The sequence below is a fragment of the Lagopus leucura genome, unplaced genomic scaffold (genome assembly GCF_019238085.1).
Source record: "Lagopus leucura isolate 7727_CA_CO unplaced genomic scaffold, USGS_WTPT01 Super-Scaffold_100009, whole genome shotgun sequence".
NCBI lineage: Eukaryota > Metazoa > Chordata > Aves > Galliformes > Phasianidae > Lagopus > Lagopus leucura.
Window position 1 is genome coordinate 13,026,819 of NW_024962266.1, and position 23,053 is coordinate 13,049,871.

Sequence of the window (23,053 nt, forward strand, 5' to 3'; positions counted from 1 at the left end):
AAGACCTCCAAGATTATCTAGTCCAACCATCCACCTACCACCACTATTTCCCCACTAAACCATGTCCCTTAATGTCCCATCTAAACGTTTCTTGAACGCAAGTAATTGGTCCCCTGATCCCCTGCTTGGGTCAGTACAAATAACGCAGAATACTCCTTTAATTCTAGAAATAAAAGTGCAAGTAGTATATCTGAGTATACTTAATTCCAGATTCAAAAGCTGAATTGAATAAACAGCCAGGAACTCTTATACTACTTTGTCCAGTTTGCCACTTTAAAAGTTGTCCAGTTTCACATGAAAAATCTCAGATCTTCATCCTTTTGCTTTAGATCTGAATTAGAAAGTGTCATGCTGAAGTGATAAATTCTATTTAAAAAGCTGCTTTGTACTTCACAATAAAAATGTAACTGTTGATTCAGCTTTGTAGAAGCATTTCTTTTTCAAGATGGATTTTATTTGTACCAATTTGTCCCAACTCTGAGAAGCTCTGGAAGTTACATCCCTACCTCCTGCATAGTTCATTTCAGATTCCTGAATGTCTCTGTCCTCTTGTAGGCGGAATGCAAAGGAAACTGTCTGTTGCCATAGCTTTTGTTGGTGAAGCAAAAGTGGTGGTCTTGGATGAGCCCACTTCTGGAGTTGATCCATATTCTAGGCGATCTATCTGGGATCTTCTGCTGAAGTACCGTTCAGGTAAGAGGTTTGAGTGAGTGAACTGAGTTTTTAAGAACCTGTTACAGACACTGTACAGATATAGTGCCTACTTTTTAAAACATCTGTTAGTGAAAGGCATACATGCTCATAGGGTTTTTTGAGCAGACAACTATGGTTGTTGTGAATTGTGAGTACAAGCTGGGTACAGAAAAAAACCCCTGCATTAATTGCCAAAAATTATGCGCCATTTTGAGTTCCTGAGAGAGTCCTTGTTCCTTTAAGGCAGAACCATCATCCTCTCAACCCATCACATGGATGAGGCAGACATCCTTGGAGACAGGGTGGCCATCATATCCCAAGGGAAACTGTTCTGCTCAGGCTCTCCTGTATTCCTCAAGAACTGCTTTGGATCTGGCTTCTACCTCACCCTTGTTCGCAAGGTGAAGAACACCAGAACTGGAAGGAATGTAGTAAGTATGCTCTTTCCTCCTTGCACATGTAATCTGAAACGTTCATGTTCATGCCCTGCACCAAAGTAGAAAGAAATCAAGTGCTACTTCAGACTGTAAAACTGAGTTCAGAATAAAGGAGGCATTGACAAAGTTTGGTAACACCTCATGAAATTATATGTCTGCATGAAAATATCTTTAATAATATTATCTGATTTTATGAATGTAAATTCAGCAGGGCAAGCTCAGTGGACATGAAGCCTTCAGTGGTCTATAGTTCACTTTCTTCAGTTATGCATACTAGAGCATTAGCCTGTCAAGTTGCCTCTGTGCATATACTGGTCTTTCTACCTGAAGTATACTAATTGTAAACATAGTGTTCTGTTGAAAGTAGCTCAAATACCAGGCAAGTAGAAATTAAATTCTACTTATAGAATGTACTCATAGTTAATCAGACTGAGAATTGAGAAGTATGAATCTGGATTATTTCTGCTGCTGGTAGCACTTTTAGTCTTAATACCAATATGATCTTTATACTTATGGCCACTGTTCTTTGCATTTCCTCAGACATTTGCATGTTATTTAAAACTGATGGACACAACTTGTGCAGTAGGATTTATGTTTTCTGTGTTGCTGAATTCAGTTCTCAAATGACTTTCAGTGCGGTGTTCCAGATGACATACTTTTCACTGATTCAAACTGGTGAACCCTTACATCTTATTTGCACGTATCTGAAGCACTTCCATTTTTCCTTCTGTTGCTTGTTCATGCTAGTCACTTTGTAGCTGTGGATCTCAGTGCTCCTGCTCCTGTTCCGGCTGCGCACACAACAATGAAGAAGGAACTCAAGAACAGGAGCTAGGTGGTAAGATGTGGGATGGTTTAGCATTCTGGCTCCTGGTAATGTCTCCTGTTGTGCTGCAGTCTCACCCCTGCAGATCGTTGCTGCTGAGGTGCACTTGTCTAACATTTGTATTTAATTGTAAAAGTCAGTAAGGTTTTTTTATGCTTTTGCATACCATTGCCCCTTTTTGGGAGAGATTATATAGTGTCAGACACAGCTGCTGAACTGAAAGTTTGTGTGCTTTGAAAGTATAGACTGAATTTAAAACAACTCTGCACCAAATATGTTTTATTTGACAATGAAAACTGAAGCATGTCTAGAGCAAAGAAAAGTGGTTTTCTCAGACAAAGTCAGTTTCACCTTTTTATGTCAAAGAAATTAAGTAGATATTCCTGAAGGTCTTGTGTTTTACTACAGACCTGAAGTAGTTCCCAGTACATCATTCTCAAACCATAATTAGGAACATGTTCCAGTCAATCTACAGAATTAACTGAGGTACCTTAAAGCTACATCATAGAACGATTTGGGGTTTTTTGTATAGTACAAGCAACGGCTTCTGAAATCGTGCTATGCATGATTATATATACATTCTTGGAACACTGTTTTGACTTTTCACAGGAGATTTGAATGAACTAGCGGAAGTAATTCATCATCATATCCCAGAAGCAAAATTAATTGAAAATATTGGTCAGGAACTTGTTTACCTTTTGCCCAATAAACACTTTAAGCAGCGATCTTATGCCAGTCTCTTCAGAGAACTGGAGGAAACACTGGATGACCTGGGACTTAGCAGTTTTGGAGTTTCAGATACACCACTTGAAGAGGTAACAGATTAAAACATTTGCTGATCTTACTCTGAGTTCCCCAAACGTTTTCTGACACTGTTCCTGTTCTTTAACAAGTAACCTTACTAATTCCTAAATATCCTTCAAAACCTGTCACGTGTGCTCTGGCACACTCAGAAAGTCATTAGAATAGGCATAAGGAAAGGATCCGGGCCTGACTGTATGTTAGCCTTGTGGAGCGTAGCTCATTAGCCTGAAATCTCTTTCTTTGTATCTAAGTTGTTCAATTCTTTATTTTCTGATATATTTCATGAGAGATCTCTGATTGTGTAATAAGCAATACTGAAAAGGTACCAAGTTTTTTTTTATGGCACATACGGTATATTGTGTTTCAGAGATCAGGTTAACGTTCTGTTCCTAACCAGACATATCTGTCTGTGGCAGGTTTTCCTAAAGGTCACAGCAGAAGCTGACCCTGAAGTGCAAAAAGCAGGTATAAATCTATGTATCAGTATTTAATAAATTTTCTTGTGGTTGGTCTGTATTCTAAATACCAAGTATTAAGAAATTCTCACCAAAAGGCATTTGGTCAGAGAACACCTGTTTTCAGGTCTTGACATGATGTATGAGAAAGCAGATGAAGTTAGCAGAAATACTTTTATTTTTATTGGATGAAGTCCTTAGCTATGCAGGTAAAGATCCAGCCCCCAGATATCAATTGTTTTTGTAAGAAATGTTTTGGTGACCATTAGTCCATTAAAAACATACAGGATTAACTAGTTAATCCGGCCGAGTAAGAGTGTTAACCTGTATGATGATGCTGGGTACAGCTGCACTGCAACAACTGTAATTAAAGCAGTCTGCTGATGTGATATATACATTTGTTAAAATCTGGAGCTCAATGAAGTGTTTGTGTTTGCATATATGGAAGTAATCATCTTCTCTGTAACTTTTCATCTGGATAACTCCTATTATTAAGTGCATTTCTTAATGTAGGAGACACTCCAGAAAATGATTCAACTCCTGGCAAAATTTCTACTGAGAACAAAACAGCTGAACAGACTCCAGTGGAAACCAATGACACTTCTCAAATGCCAGGCATAGCAGGAGATCAAAATGAAGGCAAAGGGTCCCTGCAGTATAAAGGTTTTCAACTTGTGCATCAGCAGTTCAAAGCACTGTTCATCAAACGTTTCCACCATGCCTCCCGCAGCTACAAGGACTTCCTAACACAGGTATTGTCTCACTGTTGGTGTCCTTGACTATTTTCTCACAGTGTTCTTAACACTGCCTTTCCCAGCACAGAGGTGCTGTAAGTAGTCCATAGCTGTTCTGAATTATGGTTCCAGCTGTTCTGCCTCTCACTGTTTTTCTTTATGCCTGTAATCTGTAATCCTCACCAAGTACATGATTTAATCACTATCAACCCAGCATACAGTTCTTTGACAACCAGAGTCTTAACTGAAATTGTTGGAAATGAAATAGTTGGTGGATGGTAGCTAAACCAAATCCTGCTGTCCTGTCTTCATTTATGTATGAGTTGTATACTGTGTCACTCTACAGCATATGTCTGAGTGTGATGTTTTCATGTCCCCTGCAGATTGTCCTGCCTGCTAGTTTTGTGTTGCTGTCTTTAGTGCTTACAGTCATTGTTCCTCCATTTGGAGAATATCCTGCCTTAACCTTAGACCCTTGGATCTATGGACAACAGTTTACTTTCTTCAGGTATGAAGAATCAATGAATAAATACACTGTAAATCTGTCATGTGCACTCACTAGCATTTAGGATCACGAGGCTCTATCTTATTAGGCTATCCTCATTCTGTGTAGTACAAGAAAGGAGGAATTCCACAGCAAATCTCAAATAGCATGAAACTGGCGCAAGTGCGGAACAGCTGCTAGTATATCTAACCAGCAGGACTCAGTTATTATATGTGTTTTGTATTCTCCTTTTCCTACCTGAGTTCATGACTTCAGCACATAAGAAGTTAGGTATCCTAACGGGACATCCAGTACAGTAAGAAGTTTGACTGTTCCTCATATGCTATTGAACTATTCCTTTATTCATTATCTTATATTACAAAGAACAAGATTCAAACTTATCTTTTCACCTGTGGTAGGATTACTTATAATCAGTACGTATTTGAGTACAGCTTTGAAAACAAGATGAAAGCAGAGAATCTTAGGTTTTGTAATGCTGGTGCTTAGCTGTTTCAGCCTATGCTCCATGATGCTAGATGATTCTGAAATATTGCTGACTTTCACCAATTGCTTATGTATATTCTAGTTCAACTATTTTAACTGTTTCCAATGGAGAAAGTCTCATCTTCTTCCCTTAGCAATGAGCGTCCTGGCAGTGAGCAGATGGTCTCCCTCACTAATGCTTTCTTAAATAAACCTGGATTTGGAAATCGCTGCTTGAAGAATCAGTCTTTTTTGTAAGTTACCAGCTAATATCTATTGAAATAGACGAGTAGGATATCACCAGTAGTGCTGGAGTAGTGGAAAAATAATTAGTTGGCTTGACATTTTGCTAGAGCCAACGCTTCAGATTTGTTCTAGGCAAGAATATCTGGTATTGGGTCAAAAATAACAAACAGCAAGAAAATATTTCCTCTGGGTTAAAAGTCAGTCACAGTGCTACATGTGAATAACTGGAAGCTCTTGTGGCCTTGTATTAGGAGCAACTTTGAAATGTGTGAGTAAGAGACTGGAATCAAGCCCAAATCTTCACAGCTTCCCTGGCATTTTCCACATGTAAGTGCCTTCAGATTCCTCTTGTTTCCAGTGATGTTTGGAAACAACACCTTCAGCAGTTGCTTGGATAGTGAAGTACTAATAGGGCAGTCTTCGTGATTCAAAGTTTTTCTTCACTCTGAATTGAGAATTGCATCAGTAGATCTCTTTATTTAACGTAATAACGTAAATTATTTAAATTTACATTAAGTTAAGGCCTGCGTGCCCTGATTTGAAGTATCACTGTGACACTCTTCTTTGCCATTCATTTTCTCCTACCTTTCTCTCAGCCCTGATATCAGCAGCTTGATTTTTCTGGCTATTTTCTCTTCTTTTTGTACAGAACAAGCCAGGAGGAGACATTAAAAAAAAAAAAAAAAAGTGGGAGGGAGAGAGAAAAGATGCTGCACGAGTAAGGAGAAAAGAGAAAGATATCTCCTTGCAAAGGTGTCTCCACACTGATTTTTCTGTGTACTGATTCGTCAGACAGTTTCTTTGTTTCTTCAGTTTTCCATCTGTAACCTGAAGGCATTAAATTTGGCAGAAGTTTGGAGGGAGATTGTACTTATATTTATCAAGGACTAGAAAGTGATGCTATTATTCATAAGTCACTAGACAAGATCTGAAGGCGTCTAGTGAAAACATTGTGATTTTTGTAGATTTTTCAGCTCTTAAAATTCATCTCTTAAAGTAAAAGACTCTTCCTCTATGCAGGAACTACCCATGCAACAATATGCCTACTGCCTGGAATATACCTGCTGTTCATCCTAACCTCAGCAGCCTCCTGCTGAGTCAGAAGTGGAGCTCTGATAATCCTTCACCTTCCTGCAAGTGCAGCACTCACAAGAAACTCACTATGCTGCCAGAATGCCCTCCAGGAGCTGGAGGCCTCCCACCACCTCAGGTAGTGTCCCTGTGCTATCAGTCCTTTTAGAAAAGTTTTGCAGTAAGTGGTAGAAAAGGGATTAGTGTTAAGTATCTTGCCATGGAAATATACATGGAAAGAACCGAGTATGGTTTTTAAGGGAGCAGGAACAGTTGGAGGTATGAGCTTGCACATAAAAATCATAGGAGATATGATGACTATTTTCATTCAACTTGCAAGCATTTCATTCAGAAGAACATCACAAAAAAAATTAACGATCAATCAAATATTAAAAAAAAAATGACCTTAATTCTTACTCCAAAAGAACAATTCTATTTAAGTGATTCTGTTTCCTCAAGAGATGGAAAGAGAGAAGGGAGGGAGGGAGGAAGGAAAAATGTCATAATTTGGAAAACCGTGGAGTAGAGTCATCTCATTTAGAAGAAAAGGAAGAAAATGTATGCTAAGTCAATCCCATTTTTTTACATGTATTTTAATTCTTTTTCTAGAACGAAACTAGTAAGCAAGTGAAATGAATTTTGTGTGCATGTACATGTAGTACTTTAGTAACCATTGATCCTATAAAGAGACAATAGCTGCGTTCCTACCTGTTCCTATCAGTGAATAAACTTAGTAACATTCTTTATAAAATGTACTTGAAGAGCATGTAAAATTGTTTGATGAACAATGGAGAATTATAGTCAGTTGTTCGCATTTTCTACGTATTTTTCCAATAACTTAAAGAAAACAAAACTGCAACCACTCTCATAGCTCACTGTGCAAATTGTTCAGCTTTAATGTTCATGTTTGCCAGGCTTGCACACATTAGCAAAATGACTTACTAAAATAGAGCTTTTTGTACTAATGGCACCAGGATAATCAGTTTCTGAATCCAAGTCTTTGGTGTGTTCTGTTAAAAGAATCAGAGTTTGTTTTTGTTTCACTATCGCTATTCACAAAATAATAAAGCAAAGTTTCAAATTCCTGTAGAATTCTTCTGTGTGGAGAGAGAGAGAGGAAAAAAAAAAGAATAAAGTACTTACATCATGATCTTATTAATAGCATCCAAAGGTATTTCATATTTCCAAGTAATCTTAAAGTTGAATTTTGCTAATTGCATATTGAATTCTCATATGTGAGAAGATAATTTAACATTTCTAATGCAAATAGGATACAAAATAGGTGGTGGTGGGGATCCTAGTCCTCGACGGGGCGTGTATTATTTTAATAACATATTATCCCAATCATTTTGCAAGATACGATCATTTTGTATAACGTGTCATGAAGATACATTTCATATTTAAGTCTCTTCTAGGAAGCAATTGTATATAAATAATTGTGAAGTAGGTCTAAACATGACTGCCTCATTTGATGAAGGCACTATGAGTATGCTACCAATCTTCCTGTTAGCTACCTAGAGTCAGACAGATTTGTAATGCAAATTTCTGTGTAATCCAGCGCTGTCACTTTCTGGACAAAGATGTCCATAGAGAAGTTCCCACAGAAAGTGGGAATATCATTTTCAGATTGCATTGTTTGTGCTCTAAAATTGTTATAAGCATTTTCTGCTCTGGGAAGAAATCAATGTGCTTTGAAGTTAATGGATGATGTAATTGCAAAAAAAAAAAAAAATTCATTCAAAGTATGTAATGTGCTGGTGAAGCTGAGTAGATCTCTGACTTTCATATTCTTGTTTCAACTTGCTACATTGTAGGAAACAGTGAACTACCTTATTTTCACTAGGCCCTCGATGTTTTTGATGAAGCTCCTTCTTTCACGGTGAAGAGAAAGCTTTGAGCAACCTTGGCCTTTGTTGCAAATAACTCAGGCCAAGTTTCAGAATGAATTGCGTCAGTTTTGTGTCAGGCATTGAAAATTTCTGTGATATTTTGATCTCTGTATGGACTTTTGGGCTAGAAAGTGTGTTGACCCACTCTGGTTTCAGTGATACTGTGAAACTGAACAATTCCCCTGTTATAAAGGCTTTTATGGTTTTACTGACAAACAACAGGTTTAGAGACTTCAAAGCTTCATGTGGCTGAATGGGTTTTCTCTTTTTTCTAGAGAGTGCAACACAGCACAGAAATACTTCAAGATCTGACTCACAGAAACATCTCGGATTTTCTGGTGAAAACATATCCCATTTTGATAAAAGGGAGGTAGGCATGAACTGCTCTGTTTCTCACGTGACATTTTATACCTGCCTGTGAACATAGCATCTGATTTGTTGCAGCATTGTGTAGACTTGAGCATCATGTCCGTATTCCTGACTTAAGAATAGGAGATACCTATTTTAGGGGAGTTAAACTGTTTTTATTGTAACAGTTTGTATAACCAATTGCTCCTTTATAGACAGAGCTAAGTTTCGATGTCAGTGGCATGCCATATTAGCAGCAACTGTGTCAATGATGAACAAAATGGTGAATTGCAGAGTTTCTGATTTGTGTTCCTGAAGAACTGTAGCCACACCAGTTTGACTATCTGCCTTAATTAATTATAATTTGCTTCTCTGAAGTTCTAAAGGGCAGTAAGGTAATATAACCTAGGTGCATCTACCTACTGTTAGCTCCTGTGCTTGTCTGAGTGTCTTGCATGGTAGCTGGCTGTGCAGTTGTCCATGGCTTAATATTGCTGATTCAGGTCTTGCTCTCTTTTCAATTTCTAGAACAGTTCTTGATATTTCCATCATATTAGTTACGTGCTAGCTACATTTAACTGATTCTTCTTTGGGCATGTCAGAATTGCTTTAGATGCATCTTTTAAAATCAGTTTACTATAGATTTAGGATAGAGACAGTATGCATGTATTTAGAACTCCTACTTGTCTCTGTATGAGCTGGAGATGAACCATGTCAGAAAATAAAAAAAACTAAAAGTAATAAGCCCACCTTAATGAACACCTAAAGTCCTGACAACCAATGATTCAATGTAATCTGCAGATTTAAAAAAAACATACAAACAACAGACAAACAAAAAACTCCCACTGCCTTGGAAAACTAAAAATCTGCAAAGCATAGGAGTTCATCTTTAATTTCCATTTAAGCCTGACAGTATATCAGTGACTTTGGTTCAGTGCATTAAGAGACAGAATTCTCTTTGTCTGTTTCAGCTTGAAGAGCAAATACTGGGTCAATGAGCAAAGGTAAGAAACTAATTCACAGATGGTGATGGTAAATAAAGAAACAAAGAATTTCTGTTTAACAGTGGGGCCTCACAATGTTTCTCTGAATGGACAAGGGGAAGCGTGACAGATAGCATAGAACAAAGAGAAGACTGCGGTGTGAAATAGGTTGGTGGGTTGTATTTGTTTGGACTGCCCCACAAGCGTGAAGGCCAGAGACACACAATGGAGTTGTCACAATTTTATTATCTACAAGGTTTGACTAGTGGAATTTGAGTGATGAAAGTTACAATACAGTACAGCACTTCATTGTGTGAGTGCCCTGATGAGCCTCTTTCAAAGTGCAGCAGAAAAGAAAAAAAAAGATCTGGAGGTGACAAATTCAGGCAGCAATCTGCCAAGTACGGAGGATTAGAAATGCAACTCCTTATTCCCTCTCAGAACATGTGCAGTAGTTATAAAACAAATTCCACTAGTGCTCCATGCTTCCATTAGAGCATTTAACCCCAATGTGATGACTACACTTGGAGATACTAAGCTTAGAAAAATGACTGATAAGTTTGAAGAGCATAGGTTTTTCATCAGCAGTAGGAATTCACTTCAAGGGTAGAAGCAGCTTCCTTCAGCAATTATCTCCTTGCTCATCTGCAAACATTACTTTCTATGGGATTCAATTTTGATCAATATCATTCAATAGTATTTATTATTACAGAGTATTGGTTAACACTGGTATTGGTTAATACCTCTTCCTCTCAAGAGAGATGAAATTTTAACTGGAGGTCCATTCTGTCCTCAGTACTTCATGTTATCCAAGCAGTTATATTGTATGTTAATGATCTTGATCCAGAGAATTGTGAACTATAGACAGGATTTTTTTCCAAAGTATTCTATCTGAATAATAATTTTCTCAGGATCTCAATGTGAACCCCTTGTAAATGGATATAATAACTATTTGCAAGCAAGATCTAATACCGTATACAAGTTACTAGAAAAAGATTGGAGATTATTATATGTAAATTGTATCATGTATGTAAATAATCTTATATTAAAGGACTTTTTAGTATCCACATCAATCTACGGAGTTTTGGGTCAGTGACACAAATGGCTGATGTTGCTGTTTCTCTTTATTAGGTATGGAGGAATTTCTATAGGAGGAAAGCTTCCCATCCTTCATGTTTCTGGAGATGAAGTTGTCAATTTTTTAAGTGATCTGGGCCGAATGATGAATGTCACAGGAGTAAGATTTGTTTGGTCTCTTTACCCGAGAATTGTTACAAAGTTGGAAACCTTCAGCACTGGAATTCCCCTGGACAACTGGTCTTTAACCTTTTCATTTTTATTTTAGGGTCAAACTTCACTGGCTGCTGCTAAAGAGTTCTCTAATTTCCTTAAATACATGGAAACTGAAGATAATATTAAGGTATTTGCTGGAAAAAATCTGCAAACTTACTTTCTTGAGATAGACTTCAAATAATGAGATGGAATATTCCACCATAACACTGATGGTGGAATTCTCAGATTTAAGAAGAGCTGAATTACTGTATTTATTATAAGTAATAATAGTGTTAATGCATTTGCAGTTATTTCTAATATGTTTGTGTTTTTTTTTTTTAAACCCATATTCTTAGTACTTCTTACTACCCTAAGTACTTCTGAGTAGGACTGCTGAAGTTCTGCTGAACTTCAAAATTTCATCGAAATAACTTGGCAATCACGTGGCAGTCACTCTCCTGAAAGCACAGTATTGGAGCTCCTCCTGCTGGACTGTGCCCAGGAGCTACCTGGTGCTAGAGTCTTCCCTGTTGACAGTTGCCACCAAAGTAAATAAAAGGCAGCCAGCTGCTCTCCTGCAGCTCAGGGTTAGTAGTGAAAGCTTCTTAAATGAATCTGTGCTTTTTGACTCTTTTAGGTGTGGTTTAACAATAAAGGCTGGCATGCTATGGTTAGTTTCCTTAACGTAGCCAATAATGCAATCCTTAGAGCTAATCTGCGGACTGGCCAAGCCCCTGAGGAATATGGGATCACTGTTGTAAACCATCCTCTGAACCTCACTAAGGAACAGCTCTCTGAAGTCACCGTGTAAGTCTGACTGTATTTTGCTACTGTCTGTTACCCCTCTCTCTCCTGTCAGCTTACCACCACCAGTGTGCTCGCACTCTGAGGAGGAGTAGTTCAGATGATAGAACATGGAGTAATTTACTCAAAATTTTTCTCTAACCAAGAATTAGATATGCAATCCATTCTTTTTTTCTCTAAATATTTATTTTCACCCAACATAGGAGCTATGGCCATTGGTTATACGTGATTGCATGTTTCTACTGATTTCAAAGATTAAAGGTCAGATTCAGAAGTCTTTGTTCATGCTTTGAAGCTGATAGATCTCTTAGAGAAAAAATATGGAGATCATAAGAAAAAGGTGTCAAATTGTTTCTGAGTAACTACAGATAGGCAATAGTCAATAACCACTGTTGGTGCCAGTGTCAGCATACAGCCGTAGTTGATAGAAAAAGGCATTCTTAAGATATGACTTCCTTCTCAACATCTACTGTTAGGTTCAGAAGTCAATGAAAATGGAAATTTTTGCATTAGCACAGAAGCAAGATCTGGGCTTCATCTCACTTTGCAGTTTACCTCTTCGAGTACCTTTTCTCCTAGACCCCAAGCACTTCAGTTGTTATGCCTTATTGTCTACTTTGAGATGCACCATTCAGGAAAGGCTGTCAAACTGATATATGTAGGAGCTGAAATTTTCCAGTGAATGAAGACAATTAGAAAAAAACAAGACGTTGTGTTGTCATCATCCACATTTGTTAGCTACTGTCCTCAGTGCAGTATGGGAAGACACTAGCACATTTTGAAATTGAAAAAATCTTCTAGTTATCCAATAACTTTGTTACTTTCAGATCTTAAAATTGCTGCCAGTTTTCCCAAATCCTAATATAGCGTTATGTTGCATTCCTTTGCTCACAGTCCCTTCTTGTGCTTTGTTGTAGGCTGACCACCTCAGTGGATGCTGTTGTTGCCATCTGTGTCATTTTTGCCATGTCCTTTATTCCAGCTAGTTTTGTTTTATACCTGATTCAAGAACGTGTGACAAAAGCCAAGCATCTCCAGTTTGTTAGTGGTGTTAGCCCTGCTATCTACTGGCTAACGAACTTCATGTGGGACATAGTAAGTAACTGCTAATCGCATTTTGTAATTGCAGCATTAACTAGGAAATAATCAGTAAATTAATTCGAATTAAATAAGTGCAACTTTACATACCAGGGGAGAGTGCGTTTGCCGGAATATAGTCACAGACCCTACCTTCTGTTAGTGTTTGAAGATGTACAAGATATCTAAGGAGATTGATCAGCTGCTGGAACGATAGCTGGAAGACAGACAAAATGCTCTAGGGTGTCTAAAATAATGTGGATGTATTTGTTCAGGCCATTGAATCACATTCATTGTGTTGTTTCAAAAGGATTTAGAGCACAGGCCCAGACATGTTTAAACAAGGCTCAGATATCCTCTTATTATTCCCCAGGCCTCTTGAAGGAATAAGTTCTTTGCCTGCTAGAGGCATAGCAAAAGAGCTTGTGTTATGGTTATGGTTTTTCAGCAAAGATGGAGCCCAAGGGCTTATCCAGTAAGAAAAGCATGAACATAGGAGAGGAGAGAAGAAAAGAGGAGAAGAGAGAAATTTTTGAAATACCCCAAACTTTCTGGGTTTTAGAAAGTGTTTTTTGATGAGAAGATAAAGCAAAACATGAATGTATTAAATGAGGGGAAAGAAGCAGATCTCTGAGTTTCTTAATCCTGCTGGTCACAGCAACATCCCTTCAGTCAGAAATTCTGCTTGGTCATGGCCCTTGACAGCATAGTGCAAAGTTATTGGAGTTAGCAGTTCTGTGCAGTGCTGCCTTTCAGTATTCATGGGGAGCTCTGTGTATTGCAGTAGTCCTACACTACTAATGCTGAACAGAGAAATTGAGGAGAGCATTGGCCAAGCACCGTTCAGTTTAGCTTCATTCCAGGAATGTGGCTCAAGTTACTAGCTTTTTCTTTCCTATACAGCTTTTACACCAGAAATCACATCTCCTTGCATACTCACTGCCTTTTTCTGTGGGCAGCCTGCCAGCAGGACCTTGAAACAATCAAACGAACATGTTTTATTTTTGATGTACAATCTGATAAAAGATGTAAAATGTAGAAAGATGTAGAAAGATTACAGAAAAATGTAAAGTGCTGCCAGAGGCCTGTTGAGCCACAAGCCTGAGCATCTAATCCGTCTTGCTAATTCCAGTTTTCCTCAATACAAAATCCTTTGAGAATAATTTATAGGATCTGGATACTTTTGTAAATCTCCTCAGGTCTTACACACTGATCTTCATTCACTCTGTGATGTGGCAGGTGAATTATGCAGTGAGTGCTGGATTGGTTGTGGTTATATTCATTGGATTCAAGAAGAAAGCATACACTTCTCGGACTAACCTCCCTGTGTTTGTTGCCTTGCTGCTTCTGTATGGGTGAGTCTTCATGGTGTTTTTTTGCACATGGAGCCCTATCTTTCACATGGAAATGATTTTGTGTTGTTGAACTTGGTACTTAGTGAAATCCAGCTTTCAGAAATAAAATTGAGTTTGTACAATGTAGGAGAGAGCTGGATTCTGTTCCCGATTCAGGTTATTTATGCTCTTTGTCTGGTCACGTGCCTTAAAAAGAGTTTCATCATGGCTTCACAGAACTTTTCATGATTTCATGTTATCCTTTTAGGAAACTAAATTTGTTCATTTGTGGTGCTTTAACCTAGCTGCAGTAGGTAGCTAAACACCATGGCACTCTTTCACTCCCGTCCTCAAAAGGACAGGAGGAGAAAATATGCTGAATAAAGCTTGGTGGGCTGAGATAATGACAGGGTATCACTCACCAAGTAGTGTCACAGGCAAAATAGAACAGTGAAAACTTAAAGCAAACAAAAAGCATCTTCCCCTCATCCCCCCTCTCCTTTCTCCTGCCCCCAAATACACAGGGGGGAATGGGGAATAGGGGCTGCAGTCAGCCCCGAACACTTTGTCCTGGTCAGTCTCTGCCCCTGCTTCATGTGATGTCCCTCCTGCGGGATGCTATTCTTCCCAAACTGATCCTGTGCGGGCTTCCCACAGCCTGCAGCTGTCCAAGCACTGCTTTAAGATGACTCTGTACCATGGGCCCATCCTTCAGGAGCGTGCTGCTCTAGCACATGTCCCTGCAGTCAGCAGCTCCCCCGGCCCTCCTGCCCCTACCTCTGGCTGCTCCCAGCGGGCTGTAGTTCCAGCCCTGGGCTGCTCCTGCAGGGGCTCTCCATGGGCTGTACCTACTTCAGGGCACAACCACTGCTGCACTGGGGTCTTCTCCTTGGCTGCACATGGAGATCAGTTCTGTGCAGTGCCCATGACTGCAGGCAACAACCTGCTTCTCCATGGGCTTTTCCTGGGCTCCAGGGAGCTTCTGCTCCACAGCAGGAGCACCTCCTGCCCTCCTCTTACACTGACCTTAGTGACTGCATGGCAGTTTTATTCTCTCACTCCTTTGTTCCAGTTGCTGTTGCCCAGTAGTTTTCCCTTTCTTAAATCTGCTCTTCCAGAGGCATACCCAGTGTTGCTTGTCGCTCAGTTCTGGCCAGCAGTGGGTCCAGTTTGGAGTTGCCTGGAGTTGGCTCTGGTCTGACATGGAGCTGAACCCAAATCTGCAGCTCCAGCTACTAAAACTTGGTCTTGTAAACCTGATACATCATCTTGCTCCTTTCTGTTATGTATATTATGCTTATTTCCTTCAACAACAGGCAGTACTAAAATATTTACCAGTATTTTATCCAAAGGCAAACGGTACTAAAACATCAACTTCTTTTTCTTCGAAGGAACATTTCTGTTGTCAAAATAGTGTTTTATAAGACTGACTGGAATTTACTTCCTCTATAATTTAATTAGTGATTGTATGTCTTTATTAGATCATTTTCCTTCTAGCTTTGTAGTAGGGTAATTGGAAAAAAATCCATAAGATCTGTCTCTGGAGCTGAAAAAGAATTTAAACTTTTCACATCTTCCTGTATATGTCACAAATCAAATTGTAGAGGCCACAGGTCTTTTCTGGACATAGTACCTTAATTTTCTGAAGTTTTTATATTCTTTGAATAATAGTCCTGAGAAAATGCAAAGCTTTATTCAATCTCTGTAAAACAGTCAATGTTAAATGCTATTAGAATATTCATTTGCTTCATTATGTCTTTTTAAAGTTCAGTGATAGTATCTTTAGTAAGTTTTATGTGGTTATGTGTTTTGTATGTGTGTTTGTTTTCTAAATACTGTAATTTGTGGACACTTGAATTAGCCTCTCATATTATAAAGCGTCTATCAAGATGGAAAACATATAATCACGTAGCAGTGACTTCAGTAATAATTTCACAATTCACTATTCAAAATAAAATTCTAAAAAAGGCAAGTAAATTCAGAGTCCTGCATCAGCCTTTGTCTCCAGCCATTGTCACAATGGGAAATTTAGGATCATTCTTTCTAATGATGTGTATGTTGTCCCAGTAGCCAAATCGGTCAGGTTGATTGCTGCTGAGAATTGTGATTTTATTCCAGTAGCATACTATTACGTGTTTGCTATGTCTCAGAAATAATCGTACAGGAAGCTCCTGCTTTTCCATTTTATCCCTTGTTTCTTCCACTAAGTGTACAGTCCAGTGAGGTATGCAAAGATATTTGGGGTGATAATGACTTACTAGCATTGTTTCTCAATTTTAACAATCTGTTGCCTTACACTTCAACAGCAAACAAGACTAAGCAGAAAAAGCTTTGTGTCTAGTAGCAAGGGAAAACATATTGTAGTGGGACCTCTGGTTGATTACAACATTTCATTACACTTGAGATGAGAACTAAGCTCATCATTTTGTTTTTATTAGGCCAGCTGACATAATACTGAGAAGCAGATGTCATAGTATTTCTATCTTTTGCATGCAGGTGGGCAGTAATTCCCATGATGTACCCTGCTTCTTCTTTCTTCAGTGTCCCTAGCACTGCATATGTTGCATTGTCTTGCATTAATCTCTTTGTGGGGATCAACAGCAGTGCTATTACATTTATTCTGGAGCTATTTGAAAATAACCCGGTAAGAAATATTTTTGTTGTGACATGGTTTTAAAAAGCTGTTCAAAGGGTGTCCAAACATAACCATCTCTAGTTGTCTTTTTCATCCTTGTCATTCTTCTGGTATTAAATGAATGAATGAGGAACTTGCTGAGTTATGTCAGGAACGGGTGAGCAGAATAATCCAGGGAAGTGAACCTCAAGGCAATCAGTACTTTGGGCAAGCAACCATCCACATGCATGAGGAATGACACTGAGGCAGCACTTAGCTCTGCTAGCCAAGTACAAGAATAGATTGAACGCGGTAGTTCTTAGAAAGGAGAAGAAACCAGTTTATAAAACACTGTTAGCTTGTATGCACTATTACTGCCTCTATAGCTGCTGATACTTTTACTCTGAGGTTGACATCTTTCCTATAGATGACTGCAGGCCTATTACCTGTCATTATCGATGATGCATTTTCAGATGTGTGCTGATCAAGCATTATTTTTATCAGGAAGAAAAAAAACACATCTTTATTCGATTGGAGTCATGGTATCAAGGACCAATTTTACAATACTTTCTATCCTTGCTGTTCTTGCATTTTCTGTCCTGGGCAACATGGGGTTCAGTCTAATGCCAATCTGTCTGGAGGACAGTAGGCAAGTATTATCTCAGGGAACACATCTCCAGTGAAACAGTGACAGGGATAACTGCCCTTCTCTGGAATCAATGATGGTGCAGTTAGATTGATGCAAGTACTTTTACTGTTTTGAGTATTTCCACATTCCAACAAAGTCTACTGTTATGTCCAGACACTGGTGCTTCTCAAGATTATGAGAGTCCTGGTTATGACAATAAATACAGATGCTATGATATGGAAGTACCACACTTGTTGCTCATAGTTCCTGCTTTGATTGCTGACACTAGACTTACATGTTGCCTCAGCAACATGTAATAGAAGGATATTTCATTACAAAGAGTAACTTTTCTCCCTGCTGTAAATTTTTCAGAAGCACCTTGCCTGGTGCAGTGTGTTCTGTTCTGCCACTGATAGATGCGGAGCAAACCATTTCTCTGACATGAAAAAAGAACTTTTCACTTCTTTTTACACGTTTCCTCAAAGAAATCTTCTTTGAATTGCTAACTATATTGCTTCTGTTTCCTATAGACTTTGCTGAAATTTAACAAAACTTTGAAAAATGTGCTAATTGTCTTCCCACACTTTTGCCTGGGCCGTGGCCTCATCGACTTGGCCATAAACCAGGCTGTGAGTGAAGTATATGCCAGGTTTGGTAAGTAAGATATAATAACCAACAAAGTATCAGTGGTATCTGGCCTGACCTTGAATGAAATGGCTGGAACTGTTTTGGAACATTAGTGGTTATTTCTAAAATCCTTCTCTTTCACATGATCAGGTGTTTGAGTATGAAAGTTCAGCCTCCCTAAAGGAATCACAGCTGATAATGTTGCCAGAACTTTAGGGCCTGACTAGTGGTCTGTATTGAAAGTTAAACTATTTGTTCAGTGCCAGACTGGTGTATTTTCATAACTTCTCCTGAAGTCCCTAGATTATCACATCTAGGATATATAATTTCATTTCATTTGAATACTTAAGTGGACCTCATTAATTTTTAAAGTAAATGTTCTTCAAATGCATTCTTTAGGGACGTGGCTGTTTCCTTATACCAATTTCTTTACTAAGAGCATAATGATACAGCAATTTTTTTCCCCACCCAAAAAATATTTTTCATGTAATCCATGCAGATTTCGCATTATGTAATACATGTGTATTCATATATACTCAGAGAGCGTATGTTCATTTTTACTCCCATGTAGCAGTGGTTTCTTAAGAATCTGTATTTATTGATGCAATGAAAAAATGGTAGACTTCGACTGATAGTGATTAAAAATTAGATTTCCTTCCTAAATTAATGTGTTCACACCTTCTGTTCTGATGAGCAATGCTTTTTCAGCAGTATTTAATTGCTTTCTGGTACTTCACCTCTCCAAAGGTGAGGAGCATGTTTCCAATCCTTTTCAGTGGGACTTTGTTGGGAAGAACCTGGTTGCCATGGCGGTTCAAGGAATTGCATTCTTCTTTCTGAATCTCCTTATGCAGCACCAATTATTCCCCTCAAGATGGTATGTCTGAAAGTTTGTGTTAATGTTTCTTCATTAGCAGGATGAGCACCTTCGTTGTTCTCTATGCTTCTTTTGTCTTCTGCTTTCTTTTCCTCTAATTTTTTTTACAGCTTCTATAGCTTTATTCTGTTGATTCATCTGATTTCATCTTATTTGTTAATATTTGCTATTTGTCTTGCTTTATCTATGCTTCTTTTTCTGCATTGTTTTAACAGAAATAAGAGTATATTTATACAGCTTACTAAATAAATACGTTTTCTTGAACTAAGACTTCAGTGTGAATTTCATGATTCTAATGGTGAGATTACACAATTACTTGGAAAGCTTGTAGTTTCCTAATCACTGGCATTACTAGCCTGACATACCAAGACTGGAATTCTAGCCTATTGCAAGAACAGTCACAGTCAGGGTACTATTCAAGCTTCCCCTATCTGCTTTACAAAGCTGCTTCTGTTTGAATGAAAATAGCTGCCTGCCAAGTATGTGTTGATTATTCACTGCTGTTGGGGATTCCCAATAGGAGTACTAGTTATAATTCTGAAAATACTGTCTTACAAGGAAGTCTACTCAAAAGATACATGTAAAATCTATTAGTTAGTACTGAAGAGCTGTCAAATAGAAAAAGCGATGGCTTAGAGGCAGGTTATGTCATATCAGTGACTGGCAATGCTATTCTCATTTGAACAAGCAATTCCATCCCTTTTTAGTATTAAGGGCTTAACTTTCAAAGGCCAGGCATTGCCCCAGCAGCAGGAATTCTCCAGTGAATGTTACAATATGACATTTCAATCTCACTGCTCTCACCAGACGGAATTTTGCCAACTGACTAGCTCTTGTTTCACACTGCTATCGTAGCTATACTCAGATCAACTCATTGTTTCTTCATAATCGATTCTTACTTTTCCAGGTTTGTCGAGATTGACAAGTCGCCTATTGTTGGTGAAGATGAGGATGTTGCAGAAGAAAGAAAAAGAATTCTGAATGGGGGGAACAAAACAAATATCTTAGAATTACAGGAATTGACCAAGGTACTATTTTGAGAAGAATGAAATAAGTGAATCCAGTGTAAGTTGACTTGTTCAGAATGTGTTTCAGCTGTGGATTTGGATGGTATTGTTTCCGAAATTAACCTTGTGTCCTGGAAAATAAGAAAAGTTTTAGAAGTCAGGGCTTGATATGTCATTTGACTATTTCCTTTCAACAGAGATCAAACCTCAGGAAGGTCCAGCAAGGACAGTGAACTCTCTTGCTTAAGTTATTTTACCTCATATCGTCCATCCTGACATATTTACAGAATGTGCATTTCTACTGTTAGTCGTCTTTTCCGCAGTGCTTTTTCTCCTTCGGTGATTTTCAATCTCAGGTTAACCATTTAGTTGCTTTCATACTGGGGACTAGTGTAATCAGTAATTTATCTTCTTTCCAGACATTGAAGGTAGGTAATCGATGCTATCAGAATACATGTAAGCCTGAGCTACAGAAGTACAAAGATTGCCCACGTTGTTGGGATCTCATGAATAAAGAACTGAAGTGTCATTCTTCAAACTGTTGTGTTGTATTGTATGAAGTTGGAGATACTTTTTACCAGCAAAGCATAAGGTCTGTCTCCTAGTGCTAAAGTTATGAAGTAAAAAGGCTCAAGAAAGGAAAAGTTGTATTTTTAGGGATTATTGTAAATTTATTTAAATGAATGCCTGACCTTGTTCATGCTTGCTCTTCTTAAAATTTTATTAGTTGCTCTTTTACTTTTGTACTGGCTCCATAGTTGCCTCAACCCAATAACACTGAACTAAAAAATTCAGAAAATTGTCTTTGCTTCAAAAATCTTGATTGTTTTTGTCAATTTAGATTTATGCAGGTAAGCATAAGCCAGCAGTGGACAGACTCTGTGTTGGCATCCGTCCTGGAGAGGTAAGTTGGTCATTATCACTACATGAATCATTCAGGGAACAGTTCTAATTGCATGCTCCTGTTGATTTATAAATTGGAAACACTAAATAATGGGAATTAATTTTTTTAAAAAATTCAGTGCTTTGGTCTTTTGGGAGTGAATGGTGCTGGCAAAACAACAACATTCAAAATGCTGACAGGAGACACTGAAGTGACATCTGGAGATGCTGTTGTTGCCGGCAGTAGGTGAGTACCTTAAACAAACGAACAAAGCAAAACACTAATAAACAAAACAAAAAGCCCTGTGACAATCTACTTACCAGGGTTAACTCATAGTCTGAATGACTCAGCAGCTCCTTTCCTGTTACATGACACTGAAAGAGACCACACCAGCACTTCACACCTTCAGCACTGTGTTGTGAAATCTGTGGATGAGCTGTAAGAATGCTAGAAACAGGAAAAGGTAATCAAATCTAACCAGCAGGGGCTCTCAAATAGAAGATAGCCTATCCAACAGAGTATTTTATCTGAGCTTTGGGAATTTTATCTGGCTGCTTCTTGCTGCTTTTAACTGCTTTGTTTATACAATGCTGGCATAATGCCATAAGTAATCACTACTTCGAGATTTGATATTTATTTATGTCAGTTTATTTCTAGGCTGTATGTCTTGGTTTCTTAGGTGTCACTAGAGTTTGACTATCCATTGTGATTGGAACGCATAGCTATTTTGTTGCCAGGACATGGTTCTGGGCAACTTGCTGCATTTTACCCTGCTTGAGCAGGCTGAGAGGACAAGGTGATCTCCAGAAGTTCCCACCAATCTCAGCTATTCTGTGATTCTGTTCTTCTCTTATCTTGTCCTACGACTGCTACCAGTGAACATTGCTAGCTGTGTGTCTTACATGACTTCTCATGGTGACTACACTTCATGATGAAAATTTCTGATTTTCAAATCTCAAAAAAACCCTCTACGTTTCCAAAAAAAAAAAAAAAAAAAAAAAAAAGAAATATCTATTGAGAACTTCTCTTTACATTGGTTTATACTTAAACAGTGAGTTTGTACTCTTAACCAAGACTTATTAGACTTAGAAGAGAATATATTCCTTGCTATACTGTACAGACATCTTTTAGTAGGATCTTCTGGGGAGAATTAATTTCCCTTAGAAGTGTTTTGTCCCAGAAAACAGAGATTTTATTTAAACTGTCTTAAAGCTAGTATTATAGATACAATATTATTTTATTTATTTCTCCAGTGTATTGACTCATATCTCTAATGTTCATCAAAACATGGGATACTGCCCTCAGTTTGATGCCCTTGATGACCTGCTCACAGGACGAGAACATCTCTATTTATATGCTCGCTTGCGGGGTGTTCCAGCAGAGGAAATCAAGAGGGTAAAACCTTCTTGCTTCTGATCTGTACATGGTTACAGTGAATGTCTGTGATGATTCTGGTGAGTTCACCTCATGTCAAAGGCCAAATTTTCCAAATTGAGCTTGCCTTTCTTTATGTTGAAGTCTTGAGAGTGGTTCTTGTCATTTGGAATTTAGTACAAGAATGCACTACCAAATCCAGGATCTTAGATGATTAATAATACTTGAAATACTCCCCATCTGGAGTACTGTGTCCAGGCCAGAAAGATGCAGAGCTCTTGAAAGGGGTCCAGAGGAGGGCCACTATGATGATCAGGGGGCTGGACCATCTCTCCTGTGAAGAAAGGCTGAGGGAACTAGGCTTGTTTAGCTTGGAAAAGCCTCCAGGGAGACCTCACTGTATCCTTCCAGTACTTAAAGGGAGCATATAAACAGAAGAAGGAACAACTGTTTACATGGGTTGATAGTGATAGCACAAGGGGGAATGGTTTTAAACTAAGATGGGAGATTTAGGTTAGATATTAGGAGGAAGTTTTTCACACAGAGGGTGGTGATGCAGTGGAACAGGTTGCTCAGAGAGGTTGTGGATGCCCCATCACTGGAGGCATTCAAGGCCAGGCTGGACGTGGCTCTGGGCAGCCTGGTCTGGTGGTTGGCGACCCTGCACATAGTAAGGGGGTTGAAACTACATGATCATACATACATGAAGTATGGGTATTTTTCAACCCAGGCCATTCTACGATTCTATGGAAAACTGCAGAGCCAATTCTGGAAGGCTAAGGATGCAACTGCTATGACTCAAAACTGATACAGTTACTGTTTTGTTCTCATCTTTGAAGTTATTCATGTATGAGAAAGAAAACATAGAGAAGGTTCCAGATGAAAAATAATGTACGTTCTTGCACAGATGACTATTCTACAGCTGATGCTGGAGTATGGCTTTACTTCAAGAGATTAGAATTCCCCTCATCATCATAGTTTTTTGGACCACAGCTCCAGTTCTAAAAAAAAAAAAAAAAAAAAAAAAATCCAAAGGTTTGCCCATTTTCTGCCAGAAGAGGGATGTATCAATAATCCAGGCTGCTGTGGGTTAGCTCTGTGTG

General features: G+C 38.5%; 2 protein-coding genes across 2 annotated transcripts in view; one reads left to right on the top strand and one right to left on the bottom strand.

Annotated features, from left to right (window-relative positions):
- The window catches only part of ABCA4 (ATP binding cassette subfamily A member 4), a 67,213-nt gene that overhangs the window by 39,899 nt on the left and 4,261 nt on the right, over positions 1-23,053 (top strand). Inside the window, exons 22-44 of the mRNA XM_042873661.1 lie at positions 556-693; positions 937-1,124; positions 1,878-1,968; positions 2,566-2,771; positions 3,177-3,225; positions 3,729-3,967; positions 4,333-4,457; positions 5,072-5,170; positions 6,183-6,372; positions 8,398-8,492; positions 9,442-9,474; positions 10,585-10,690; positions 10,799-10,873; positions 11,363-11,532; positions 12,447-12,624; positions 13,846-13,961; positions 16,437-16,584; positions 17,713-17,836; positions 18,557-18,686; positions 19,594-19,714; positions 20,535-20,597; positions 20,716-20,822; positions 21,830-21,971. Of these exons, the coding sequence (XP_042729595.1) occupies positions 556-693; positions 937-1,124; positions 1,878-1,968; positions 2,566-2,771; positions 3,177-3,225; positions 3,729-3,967; positions 4,333-4,457; positions 5,072-5,170; positions 6,183-6,372; positions 8,398-8,492; positions 9,442-9,474; positions 10,585-10,690; positions 10,799-10,873; positions 11,363-11,532; positions 12,447-12,624; positions 13,846-13,961; positions 16,437-16,584; positions 17,713-17,836; positions 18,557-18,686; positions 19,594-19,714; positions 20,535-20,597; positions 20,716-20,822; positions 21,830-21,971 (2,933 nt within the window). The remainder of the gene's footprint in view (positions 1-555; positions 694-936; positions 1,125-1,877; positions 1,969-2,565; positions 2,772-3,176; positions 3,226-3,728; positions 3,968-4,332; positions 4,458-5,071; positions 5,171-6,182; positions 6,373-8,397; positions 8,493-9,441; positions 9,475-10,584; positions 10,691-10,798; positions 10,874-11,362; positions 11,533-12,446; positions 12,625-13,845; positions 13,962-16,436; positions 16,585-17,712; positions 17,837-18,556; positions 18,687-19,593; positions 19,715-20,534; positions 20,598-20,715; positions 20,823-21,829; positions 21,972-23,053) is intronic.
- The window catches only part of TECR (trans-2,3-enoyl-CoA reductase), a 31,374-nt gene continuing 26,579 nt past the window's right edge, over positions 18,259-23,053 (bottom strand). Inside the window, exons 13-14 of the transcript XR_006179387.1 lie at positions 20,897-21,023; positions 18,259-19,824 (exon numbers count right to left, since the gene is read on the bottom strand). The gene's annotated coding sequence lies outside the window, so the exon portion shown is untranslated. The remainder of the gene's footprint in view (positions 19,825-20,896; positions 21,024-23,053) is intronic.